General features: G+C 65.8%; 1 protein-coding gene across 2 annotated transcripts; it reads right to left on the bottom strand.

The window, feature by feature from the left end:
• Nucleotides 1-219: 219 nt before the first annotated feature.
• RPS6KA4 (ribosomal protein S6 kinase A4) lies at nt 220-10816 on the bottom strand. Of its 2 annotated transcripts, none has more exons than XM_084895835.1 (17): nt 10641-10816; nt 10483-10554; nt 9615-9833; nt 9397-9512; nt 8750-8857; nt 8462-8542; nt 8278-8381; nt 8013-8163; nt 5130-5294; nt 3301-3429; nt 3025-3158; nt 2836-2929; nt 2323-2496; nt 2049-2243; nt 1546-1705; nt 1213-1376; nt 220-956 (listed from the first exon to the last, which is right to left on the bottom strand). In XM_084895835.1, exons 1-17 carry the CDS (start codon nt 10693-10695, stop codon nt 762-764), a joined length of 2316 nt encoding a protein of 771 aa, XP_084751961.1. In that variant the 5' UTR covers nt 10696-10816; the 3' UTR covers nt 220-761. The 2 variants fall into 2 exon arrangements, with proteins under 2 accessions (XP_084751961.1, XP_084751962.1); XM_084895836.1 differs by having other exon boundaries at nt 10499-10554; nt 10641-10797.
• Nucleotides 10817-12625: the final 1809 nt, after the last annotated feature.

Genomic DNA, 12625 nt, shown 5'->3' with positions numbered 1-12625 from the left:
GGTGGGTTTTCTGTGACTTACAACCGAGAGCTGTGAATGTGCGCACAGAGCTGCCCAGTTAGACACCCAAGATGCCTGGTCCCCACAGCCCACACAAGAGCCAGGGACAAAGGAGGGGCCTCTGGCCAAGCAGGTTCACCCCAGGCCCCACAGCTGTCAGCCTGCCTGCCCCAGGCCTCCGCCCACACACCCCATCAACAGGCAGATGCCACAGGAGCACTGGGCGGGTTTTTATTTTAATGTCAAAGGCTCAGCCTCCCAGGTGAGCTGAGGCAATGACTGTGGGTGCCCAGCCCGAACCCCAAGCCACGCCCCCCCCCCAGGGGCAGCTGTGCCAGAGGGGAGGGGTGGGTAAGGAGCGGGCCTCCCCTTCAGGGGGCCGCCTACCTCCTTCCTTACCCCAACAGGAGAGAAGCAGGGGACACAAAGTGAGGCAATAATGCTTCAGGGGGTCCCCCGGGCCTCTCCCTGAACCCCCAACACAGGTCTTTGGTGGGTGAATTGCACAGACAGTTCATAAAGTGACGGCTTGGGGCCTCGGGAGGCAGGGGCAGGCCCAGCTTCCCCCGGGCCCCTCAGTGCTTAGAAATGGGCGGAGCCCTAGAGGCCCCCTCCCCGGCGGGCCCCCCTCCCTGCATCTCTATCCGGTAAGACATAAAAAATTCTCTGCTTATAAAAATACTCTGCTCTGTCCGGGAGTGGGGCGGAGTGGAGCCGGAGAGGGAGGCCAGTCAGCCCGGGGGAAGGGTCACAGTGCGGGGCTAGGACGGGGGCAGGGGGCCGTTGGCTCGGCGGGCGGCTCCCTTGGCCGCGGGGGCCCGGCCCGGGGCGGCGGGCGCCGGGGAGGCCCGGCGGGAGGCGGCGGCGCTCCGCAGCTTCAGTTTCCGCCGCTTGGCCAGCGGCGCGTTCTCCACGCTCTTCAGGAAGAAGCCCTCGCGCTTGCCCCGGTTGAAGGCCTGCAGAACGGCGTGTGGGGGGTGAGTCCCCACCACGGCGGGCCTCACCCTAGACCCCAGCTTCCCCCCTTCCCTCCCAGCCACCCCCCAACAGGCCTGGCCTCCGACCTCCAGCACCCCCAAAGGTCAGGCCCCTAAGGCCAGAGACCAGGCCCCAGCTAACCCACCGCACCTTCCAGGGCCTGGAGTCCCAGCCTCCGCAGGCCCCGCCCCCCAGGTCTGCCCACCCCACACCCTCCCGAGGCCCCTCCCTCACCAAGAAGGTGGCGTTGAGACCCGAGCGCACGGCCGGTCCCGAGGACTCGAGCACGTCCGGCGTCCGGAGCGGGGGCGAGGAGCGCGCGCTGCCGTCCTGCAGCCACGAGCTGCCCCGCAGCCCCTCGAGCTTCAGCCTCTTGGCCGGGTCCACGGTTAGGAGCCCTGGAGGTGGGTGGGGAGTACTGGGTGGTGTGCGATCCTAGCAGCCGCTCCCCTCCCGCCCAGGACACCGGACCCCGCGGCCTCCCCCTCCCAGAGACACCTGGGGCTTCCCCTCCCAGCAGGACCCTGTGACTCCCCTCCCCAGAGACACCCTGTGCTGGCTCTGCACCTCGGACCAGCTCCTTGGCTTCCTCGGACACGCTCTGCCAGGCCTCGCCGTCCAGGGAGAAGCGCCCCTCGCGGATCTTGCACATGATCTCGGCCGCCTGGCTCTGCCCGCCCTGGCCCGAGGCCCCCTGGAAGGGGACCTGCCCCGACAGCATCATGTACTGGGGACGGGAGGGGAGGGAGAGGGGTGGAGGAAGTGAGACCGGCGGCCCGGGAGGCCAGGAGGCTGACTCTCAGCCCACCCCTGGCCCGTCCACCCTCTGCTGGGGGGTCACTCCGAGGCCCATGGCAATGACCCTGACCTCCCACCTGGATCACTCAGACGCCCCAGCCCAGCACCAGTGCGACCCCGCCTCAGTGTTAGGACAACCTCTGACCCCAGCCTCATATCACACCCTGCCCCCCATCCAGGTGACCCCTGCCCCCGGCGCCCTGCTGCCCTTCATCAGGGGGACCTCTGACCTCGGACCGGGCGCCCTGAGCCCCGCGGGGCCCGTCCCGTACCAGGATGACGCCGAGGCTCCAGAGGTCGCAGGATTCGTCGTAGCCCTGCCGCGCCAGCAGCTCGGGCGCCGCGTACTGCAGCGTGAAGCAGGGCGTCTGCATGGGCCCCGCGGGGCTCTGCGGCCGCAGCCGCGCGAACCCGAAGTCGATGATCTTCACCGGGGCTCCGGGGCTGTCGTCGGCGTACAGGATGTTCTGTGCGGGGTGCGGGCCGTCAGGGGCCGGCCACCCCCACGCCCACCCCCACCCCACCCGCTGCCAGGCTGGCGCCCACCTCGGGCTTGAGGTCGCGGTGCACCACGCCCGCCTCCTCGTGCATGAAGCTCACGGCGGACACCAGGCTGCGCAGGATCTGGCTCGCCTCCGACTCGCTGAAGTGCCGCTTCTTGCGGATGTGCTCCAGCAGCTCCCCGCCCCGCAGCAGCTCCAGGACCAGGTACGTGTGCAGCTGCGGCGGCAGGCCGCCCGGTCACCGGTCACCGCGACCCGCCAGGCAGCCCCACCGCCCGGCCCCGCCCCGGCCCCGCCGGGGCCTCAGACTTGAACTTGTCCCAGCCCATGAGATCCACCCTCCTGCCCTCCAGGCCCCGCCCCGTTGGCCCCCTTAATCCCGCCCCCTCCACACCCTCCTCCAATGTCATTCCCTCGGCGCCCCCACGCCCCCAGCTCGGCTTCCGGTCCTCCAGGCTCCTCCCCTCAAACCCTCTCTGGCCCTGGCCACGCCCACCGCCCCCGCAAGCCCCGCCCCGCCCTCCCCACCGCTTCCGGCATCCCCGCCCGGCGGCACCTGGTCCTGATGCACCTCGTGCAGCTTCACCACGTTGGGGTGCGACTGGCAGAGCCGCAGGGCTGCCACCTCGCGCTGGGTGTTCGCCTCCAGCCTGGGCGGGCAGATGCGTCAGGACGGACGGCCGGGGCCCGCCCTCCGGGACCCAGCTCCTCCGGGACCCGCCCCAGCCCGCCCCAGCCCGCCCACCTGCGGCTGAGGATCTTGACCGCGAACTCCTGGCCGCCCTGGCGCTGGCGGCAGCGGCGACACACGGAGAAGCTGCCCTGGCCCAGCGCGGGCTCCCGCAGGTCCAGCTCGTACTGCTGGAAGAAGGGCGAGTCCTGGGGGCACAGGGGGTGTCAGAGGTCCTACGGGGCGCCTGGAGGCCGTACCCCATCTCGCAGAGGTCCCGGGTTTCACCGCCGTCACACCTTGGGCACGCCTGGCAGAGCCAGGTCCCGAACCCCCGGCCCAGCGCCCTACCTGCATCATGGCGCTGCGGGCCACCGCCGCCCGGCCCGGCCGGTCTCCGGAGCCAGGTGCCTCCAGCACATCCGTCATCACAGCGTTGTTGTGGTCAAACAGGATGGACGGCGCCACGAAGGAGTATCCCTGGATGGGGAGGGAGGCGGGTCAGGCAGGTAGGGGGGCTGGACGAGGTGGGGGGAGACCCCAGACCAGGGGGGGTGTTGCTTTTACATCCTGACACAACAGGATGTGTGGACATTTTATTTCAACTTGCTCTACGATCACTTGGGGTCATGTCTGTCCCCCACCAGTCTGTGACTCCACCTTCTCATGACAGTAACCCAACCCTCTGTCATCCCCCCCACACACACACATCTTAAATCTTAGAGGATGTGGGCCCAGGATTGCGGGGACAACCTGAGGCTCTTAGGATGAAGTGCAGGCGCAGAAAAGGAGACCCAGGAGGCAGACTCCGCGTGGTGGGGCTCCGCACCCAGACGCAGAGCCGTGGCCCCGAGGCTCGGGCAATGCCAGGAGGGACGGTGGCCTGGCATGGCCTGTGCCCACCGAGGACAAAAGTCTTTATTCCCTCCTTTCAGGCCAAGCGCTGGCCTCCTCTGCGAGGAGGGAGCCCTGAGGCCAAGCAAACAGAAGCCAGAGAGACCACGTCGCCGTCCTCAGGACCACGCCGTGCCCTGTGCGCTAGCGTGCCATCTCCACGAGGGCGGATCATTTCCTGTTAGGTTCATCCCCAGTGCCCGGATCTGTCCCTGGCACATTGTAGGCACTCAGCACACATTTCTGAGTCATGAAATGAATGAATGAGTGAGTGAATGAATGTGAGTAACCACCCATTCGCGAGAAAGAACTTTCTCAGAACTGAGACAACGGATCGAGAGATGCTCGAGCCCAGAGCTGTCACTCATGAGAGCTTCCGGAGGACACTGACCTGTCCATAGTGGACACTGGCCTATTCCTATTTAATAGACGTAGACCAGGCCCCACCCTGGGCACGGGGACGGGACATTAACCAACAGCTCCCGCCTCCAGGAGCCACACCGGGGGAGGCAGTCTCAGGTGGGCTGCCAGGACACGGCCTGACAAAGTGCTCAGAGGTGCTGTCTGCAGCGGACTGTGCACGGGCAAGTGCAGCCGGGGCCGTGGGAGTGGGGAGCCCCCCCCCCTGGGGCCATGGGAGTGGGGAGCCCCCCTGGGGCCGTGGGAGTGGGGAGCCCCCCCCGGGGCCGTGGGAGTGGGGAGCCTTCCCCGGGGCAGCACTGGCCACCGCGGTAGAGAGGTCCGGGGAGCTTGCCAAGGGAGGGACAGGGGGAGGCACTCCGGTGGAGGGACTGCGTGTGCCAAGGGGCAGGTGTGGTGTGGAAGCTGTGACAGCCCATTGCGGCTGAAACGCCAAGAGGGACGATGGCGCGCGGAGGCTGGGCTCAGACCAGGCCACCGGGCAGGCTGGAGTCCCGAGCAAAGGCGTTTAGCCGTGTCTAACAGGCTGAGCTGCTGGCACTGGCGGACGGGGTCTGTGCCCCAGGAATGGGATACGGGATGCCAACGGGCATACCAAGCCACAGAATAAATATGGCATCTCTTCCTAGGTGTCTGCTTAAGCCAGTGGTTAATTTAAAACAGTATTTTTATGTACCAATAAAGAGTTACGATGGAGTAAAAGGAAAATTAATGTGGGATTTAAAGAAAAACCATGACGTTCAAAAGACGTGTCCCGCCATGGTGATCTCCATGACTGTCAACGCCAGGGCCCCACGGCAGAGAGGGAGACGCTGAGTCCTGCTGAGGCCCGGGGCTGATGAAGGGCCCGGCTGGCCCTCACTCACCTGGAAGACGCGCGAGTCCCCGGACGGGGGGCTGCCAGCCGGGGAGTAGACAGGCTCCAGCCGAGTGAACTCTTCTGCAAAGTTGCTCACATCCAGCTCTGAGCGGATCTGGGGTCGGAATGGAGCTGGGATCTTCCTGGCGGCCAGAGCGGCCCAGTCCAGACCCTGGAGAGGAGAAAGGAGAGGCTGAGGACCGCAGGGCAGGGAGGGGAAACCCCTCTCCGCTCAGGCCCCCGTCTCCGCTCAGCGCCTCAGTGGCATAACGGGCGGCCTGGCCTTGGGGAGAAGGTGTTATTCTCGCCTCCCCAGCCTCTGTTTCCCTCCCTTTGATGCCCAAGTCCTGTTCCCTCGGAGAAACACCCTCCACCACGCTCAGTTAGCTCTGGGACTTTGCATAGAAGTGGCTAGCAAAACAAGAATCTTCCCCCATCACACTTAAACCTCAGAGGACACAGGCCTGGCATTGCTGGGAACAACCTCGGGGTCTGATGACGAAGTGTCTGTGCAACCACGAGACAAAGAATCCTAACGATGTAGGTTCAGCACCTGGATGCAGCCTTACCTGAAGCCGGCCCACTTCTCCTTCACCTTTTCTCCCATGGAAGCTAAGACAAGCCCTTTTATACTTAAGCGCGTGTGGCAGAGCCTGTCCATCGCCTGCCCAGCATTCCTGGCCCCTGTCTCCCTGGGTTCCACGGCCCCAATTTAATTCCAGGAAGCAATGTGCAAACCAACACGATCTTTTACAAACTTCCTTATGGTTAGGAGTGACCAATAACTTGCAAGCAAATATTACGAGGTAGGAATCAAGGCCAAGGTCCTCCAGAGAAGGGTGGACAGTTGGCAAATGCCCTTTTGGCCCTTCCCCTCCTCTTCCCTGCGTCCTGCCTGGATGGCAAGTGTTCCAGCAGTCATGCTGGACCAGGAAGCAGACCTGGGGATGGAGGCTCCATGCTAAAAATGGAGGGCCATTTAAAAAAAAAAAAAAAAGCAAAAAAAAAGCTTGGATCCAGGAAGACGCCATAGCGGTGTCAACCCACCCCAGCACCAGGGCCCAGCGTGCACTCAGGGTGGGTTGAGGAATTCCCTTAAGGAAACGCGCTGGCTCAGCCGCTCCCCCTGCAGAGCGGTGCCTTCCCTGCAGACCTAGACTCCGGTCTGAGGAAGCATCTCTCAGGCCCTACGAGGCGGGTACCTGCCGGGGAGATTCAAGGAGATGACACTCGTAAAAGGGTGCTGAGTGCCTGCCCCGAAACAAATGCCTGCAAACGGGTGCCTTTGTCACGCCAGACAAGGGACAAACCTGACGCCCACGTGTAAGCAAAGGAGCGAGGGCCTTCACGTCACCCTGACGGAGGTCTGAATCAGCTCCACCACTTCCGGCCTGGGTGACCTTGGGCAAATGACTTAACCTCTCGGAACCTCTTTCCTCATCTATAAAGAGGGGAGTGTGTCTCAGTGGTTGAGCATCGATCCATGAACCAGGAGGTCACAGTTCAATTCCAAGTCAGGGCACGTGCCCAGGTGGCAGGCCCCGTCCCCAGTAGGGGGCATGCGGGAGGCAGCCGATCGATAATCCTCTCTCGTCATCAACGTTTCTCTCTCTCCCTCTCCCTACCTCTCTCTGAAATCAACAAAAACATATTAAGAAGATGAGAATAAAGAGGATGGTTCTGAGGTTTTACGTGAAGTAACACAAACGAAAGGGCTGATGGAGGGGAGCACGAGGCCTGGCTGGAAAGTCTGGAAGGAGGGAATTCTGAGAAGGGAGTTGGCTGAAGGCCACCCTTCGTTGTTCCCTGACCTTTCCAAACAAGTCTGTGCACTGCGGACCCTCAGGTGTCCGTCGGAGTCTTTACGCTTTAGGCTTAACAGGCACTGCAGACACACGTGTACTCCCAGGATCACTTCCCCTGCTGACTGTATCTAAAAGATAAACTTTATCCCAAGCTGCTGTCACCAAGAAAGCCTGAAGCAGCAGGCGAACAAGGCTGTTTGGTTCTTACAGCCAGGCAGCCCCTTAGGCCTCTCTTTCACAGCAAACCTGTGTCAGCCATCATTCATCCATCGCTCAGAGTTGCTGGTCAGCCCCGGCAGGCTGACACACAGTAGGTGTCCACTGTTACAGGACCCTGCTTGGCACTGACACTGGCCGTGCAGAGCACCTGCCAGAGTGGCCTCACATGGAGACAAATCCCCTCTGCTCTGCACTCTAACCTACGTATGCTCCTAGCAAGTAAATAAAACCCAGCGACTAATGACTGTCCATCTAAGTGCAGGCACTCGGATGGTGCAGGGACAAAGAACAAAATGCATGGGTGGGTGTAACAGCCACCGTGTGGCTTTTCTTGCTGATTTGGGCTGACAGGAGACGGGGGTCTGTGCCAGTTCCACACGTTCACTGTACGATCCTGGGTGGGTCACCTCCCTTCCCTGAGCCTATCCAATGGAAGGGCTGGCGAACCCATTCCCACGTCCTGGCAGTCCTGACAGTCGATGAACCTAGAACTCTTTCCCCCAGGAACACACATCTCCCGAGTTTCGCTAGAGATGGGTGGGAAGATAAGCCTGCTTCCCTGGCCTGCAGATTTTTTCTTTTTTAAAAAAGTTAATATATTTTTACTGATTTCAGAGAGGAAAGGAGAGGGAGAGAAACATCAATAATGAGAATCATTGATCGGCTGCCTCCTGCACACCCCCTACTGGTGATTGAGTGTGCATCTGGGGCATGTGCCCTGACCGGGAATTGAACCATGATCTCCTGGTCCATAGGCCCACACTCAACCACTGAGCCACACCAGCCGGGCGGGATTCTTCTAAATCGAGTGAAATTGGCCAGTCTCACATCCCTCCCGTGTCCACGAGCCCAGGGCAACAGCTCACCTGGAAGAAACAGTGGCTCTTGACTTCCTGTGCCCCCTGGGGCCCCGCGCCCAGCCGCTTCCTGGGCTCCTTGCAAAGCAGCCGCTGCAGCAGGTCCTGCGCCACTGGCCCGATCCGAGAGGGGAAGGGAGGGGAGCACTTCAGGATCCGTCTGGGAGGATTTGGGGGGCGTCAGGGGCAGCGAGCCCCGCCCACAGCCCAGCTCAGCCACCTCAGCTGCCCCCCCCCCGGCCCCACCCCACTTGTTGCCTCCGGCCCCGCTCACCGGGACACCTCTGCCTGCGTGTTCCTCTCGCCCTCCAGCGTGAAGGGCGAGGCCCCCGTCAGCAGCTCAAAGATCAGGATGCCCAGGCTCCACCAGTCCACGGCCTGCGGGGCCGCCAAGGTGAGGGCCCGCGGCCACCCCAGGTCCCCTCCCCCGCCACCCCCCCACTCCCCTGCCAGCCCACCTTGCCGTGCCCCGACTTGCTGCGGATGATCTCGGGGGCCATGTACTCGATGGTGCCGCAGAAGGAGAAGGTCCGCTCTTTCTGGGAGGGCAAGGGGACCCGTTTGGACCCGGCCGCCCCCAGGGCTCCGTGGGGGACTCAGGGGACTTGTGAGGGCGGGAGCAGTGGCAGCTTCCTGAGCACAGGGCGCGGGCTGCCTCCCTCGGCCGCCCCCCCCCACCGGGAAACGCAGAGCAGGGGGAGCAGGAGCAGGTGGCGGGCCGGGCAGGATACGGGGCCTCCGCTCACCTCCTCCGTCAGGAACTCCTTGCTCAGCCCGAAGTCTGTGAGCACGATGTGGCCCTCCGAGTCCAGCAGCACGTTCTCCAGCTTCAGGTCTCGGTAGATGATGCCCAGCTGCGGAGCAGGAGGGGCACTGAGCCTCCTTCACCCCCCTCACCCCTCTACCCCCTCCCCCCCACACACACACACAGGCCGCTGCTCAGGGGACGGGATCTCCAGGGCAGGAGTGGGGGGGGGGGGGGCGGGGTGACTGAGTCACTGGACCGAACAGGCCATTTAAGGGGCAAAGACAAGGAAGGAGGCCTCCATGGGGGCTCCCGGGGGAGCACCCCGAGGCCCAGAGACGGGAGAGCTGTGTGAAGAGCCTGTTTCAAACGGCTTCGGAAGCCGAGGCACAATCTCGGTTTGAGGAAGTTCTGTGGACGCGGCCCCACAAGGCAACCCCGAGTTCCCTGTGAGAGGAAAGCCCCTTGGAGGTGCTAGGGGAGACCCCGCCAGGGGGCTGTGGCCTCCCCTCCAGGAGGCGGGGGCAGCCACTCGGGTGCCCAGCACCCCCAGGAGGCCCGGGGAGAGGGCCCGGAGGCTGGCCTGTCTGGAGGCCCTTTAGGAGCCCCGCCATCGCCACGGCAGCAGGGGGGCCGGCCCGCACCCACCTTGTGCAGGTGCTCGAGCGCCAGCACGATCTCGCCCGCGTACACGCGCACCTCGGCCTCCGTGAAGCGCTGGCGCTGGTAGAGGTGGGTGAACATCTCGCCCCCGTTCACATAGTCTGGGGGTGGATCGGAGGTTGGGAAGCAGTCCCCACGAGGGTTAGGGTCAGGGTCAGGGTTAGGGTCCCCCGCCCCCAGGTCGGCGGGGCGCCCTCACTCACCCAGGATGAGGTGCAGCTTGGCGTCCGTCTGGAAGGCGTAGTGCAGGGTGACCAGGAAGGGCGCCTGGCGCACCAGCTCCAGCACCGAGCGCTCGGTGCGCGTGTGCTCCCGCGTCTTGGCGCGCTGCACCAGGGCCGCCTTGCGCAGCACCTTCATGGCATACAGCCGCCCCGCGTCGTGCCCGCCCGCCTTCCGCACCAGGAACACCTTCCCGTAGGCTGCGGGACAGGGAGCGGGCGGGGGGCTGTGAGCAGACGGTGGCACAGGCTGGTGGGTGTGGGAATGGTGCCAACCCAGAAGGGCGTGCGGATGGGAGGACGGAGCTGGGGAGAGGAGGGAGAGGGTGCACAGCCCGGGAGGGCGCTCTGCACAGCGGGGGGCGGAGGGTGCAGCAGACGGGGGGGGGGGGGGGTGCAGCAGGCGGCGGGGGGGGGGGTGCAGCAGGCGGGGGGCGGGGGGGGGGGGGAGAAGGGGCGTGCACCTCCCGGAGGCTGCAGAGCACGGTGGGGGCGGGCGTGTGCAAACCCGTGGCAGACCGGGCTGATCTGAGAGGATGCAAATCCCGGGAGGGGGCAGGGGTGCACGCGGACAGGGATGGGATGTGCCAGCCTGAGCTGGAAGTTTGCAGAGCGGGGAGAGGGCACCCACACGGCCAGGAGGGGAGCTCTCTCACCCCTGGGGAGGGTGCGAGCACCCAAGGGTGTGGACACACTCGGGAGGCCCTGAGAGTGGGATGCAAACCCTGGCGCCAGGGCGGGGCGGCGGGCGCCGTGCCAGGGAAGGGTGGGGGGCCCAGGCGGGCGCGCGGCGGGGAGGCCCAAGGCCCCGGCCCGGCCCGGGGACGGCTGCCCGCGGGCGGGTCCTCACCTCCCGTGCCCAGCACCTTGAGCAGCTCGAAGTTCTCCACGCTCACCCTCTCCTCGTGCCCCGTCAGGTTGGCTGTGGGCAGGGGACGGGGTGAGCCGGCCGGGGCATGACCCTCCCGCCGGCAGCCACCCCCTCCCGAGGCCCGGCGCCCGCCGCACCCTCCGTGATCCGCAGCTCCACGGCGCAGCCCTCGTCCTCGTCCTCGTCCCCCATGGCGGCGGGGCCCGCGCTGCTGGCTCCGGGCGGCGGGCTCCGGGCGGGCGGCTCCGGCGCCGGTTACATGGCGGCGCGGCCGGGGCGGCGCTTCCTGGTCCGCCTCCCGGTCGGCTCGGGCGCCGGCGCCGCCCCCGCCCCGCCCCGCGGCCCCACTCCGCCCCGCCCCGCGGCCCGACTCCGCCCCCGCCCCGCCCCGCCCCGCGGCCTGACTCCGCCCCCAACCCGCCCCGCGGCCCCACTCTGCCCCGAGCGTGACGGCGGCGGCAGCGGGGGAGGGACGGCCCGACTGCGCGCTCCCTGACCGCACACGACCCCGCAAGGACCTTGGAACTCTGCCCCCACCGTGCTCTGCAGCCTCCTGGAGGTGCATGCCCCCCCCCCCGCCCCACCTCGCCTGCTTGCGCCAGGCCTGGTCCCAGGGTAACCTGGGGCCGCAGCGGCAGGCCTCCCCAGCAGGTGTCTGCGCCGGGTCCGATGCTGATGGGGCCAGCGGTGCTGACGCGGAGCCTGTGCCCCTAGGGGGGCCCCCAGGAACCTCAGAGCCTTCCCGGGGTGCCCTCGGCCAGCAGGGAAAACGGGGTTTCATCAGGTTCCCGCCCTCATCACGCCTTGAAGGCTGCCGATGGGGAGGGTCTGCAGTCCCCTGGACAGATGAGCCCGCGGCCTGAGCCACAGGCTGCCAGGTCCAGCCAGCACCCAGCACCCTCACTCAGGGTGGCCGCCGCTGGGTGCTGGGCAGCCCGAGAGGGTGTTTGATCCCGGGAGCCCCGCAGCCCCGCTGAGACCTCTCCCCTGGGACTCGCCTTTGGGGCCGGGGGAGAGGGGGAGGTGTCTAGGACCTCAGGAGCGGGGTCCCTGGGCTCCCCCTTCGCAGGGTGCGGAGAGGGCGGGAGCCAGGCCCCCCCAGGCAGGGAGAGGGGGGAATCTTTAGCTGGTCTGTAAAGGGACCTCAGCCTCAGCACCCTGCACAGCCCGCCCCGTGCCACATGCCCGCGCGTGGCTCTGCCCCACGCCTGGCCGTGCCAGCAGAGCTTGGAGTAGGCCTCAAAGAGGGGAGTCAGCCCTAACCCGTAGCTCAGCCAGTTAGAGCATCATCCTGACACGCCAAGGTTGTGGGTCTGACCCTGCTCAGGGCACTGGCAACGATGAGTGCATATACAAGTGGCCCAGAGCCCTGGCCCAGTGCCCTCCAGAGCCTCTTCGCTCTGGATAACTGACAGGAGCCACCCACGGGGGGGGGGACACGGACATCAAACTCCCGCCTTGATGCTTATGGGAGGGGCTTCCAGCTTCCAGCCGGAGGCCAGGCCCCTCCCCCCGCCCCAGCAGCCTCTGAAGCTGGAGCTAAGGGGGCAGGCAGAGTGGTAGCTTATGCCCAGGGGCCTGCAGAAACCCGTGAGTCGGGCTGCAGGTCACCCTGAGTAGGCTACCCCTCCCAGCTCTGCACCCCCCTCACCCTCCTCTCCCCACCCCCCCCTTCAGGCTGCCTCACCTCCGCCTGGGCAGCCCCGCCCTACCCTGGGCGGCCCAGGTGCCTGACTCACGTCCGGCCACCAGCCTCATCGCCCCTTCCTGGATGTCGCCCTGGGTGCTGTGTCCACACTCCTGGCACCTCCACCCCAGCCCAGCTCTGGCTGACACTCCAGGCCGGAGCTCCCTGGGGAGGCTCAACCAAGTGGGGGGGGGGGGGGCAGAAAAAAGTGAGAGGAGAGAAGAGGATGCCAGGGAGGGCAGGGCAGGTCCCCTGGCATTTTCCACCCCCCCCCCCCCCCAGCCCACTCCCCACCTTTTAAGCAAAGGCTGAGCCAGACCCGGGCCCCACCCACTGCAGGCCACCCAGACTCCTCCCCCTCCCCACCCCAGGCAAGCCCACGGGCCCCTCCTCTGAGGGAAGCCCTTTGCCTGGGGTGCCAGGCGAGGAAGCCAT

Source organism: Pipistrellus hanaki (assembly GCF_964339955.1).
Source record: "Pipistrellus hanaki genome assembly, chromosome: 9".
NCBI lineage: Eukaryota > Metazoa > Chordata > Mammalia > Chiroptera > Vespertilionidae > Pipistrellus > Pipistrellus hanaki.
This window is presented reverse-complemented; position numbering and strand designations above follow the sequence as displayed.

Bases quoted from the DNA above. Each gene is read 5' to 3' on its own strand.
- RPS6KA4 (XM_084895835.1), bottom strand. From the start codon at position 10,695: ATGGGGGACGAGGACGAGGACGAGGGCTGCGCCGTGGAGCTGCGGATC. The intron at 3,159-3,300 runs GTAGGGCGCTGG...CTGTGCCCCCAG, and splicing joins CCCGCAGCGCCATGATGCAG to GACTCGCCCTTCTTCCAGCA. The intron at 957-1,212 runs GTGAGGGAGGGG...GCCGTTCTGCAG, and splicing joins GTCTCAACGCCACCTTCTTG to GCCTTCAACCGGGGCAAGCG.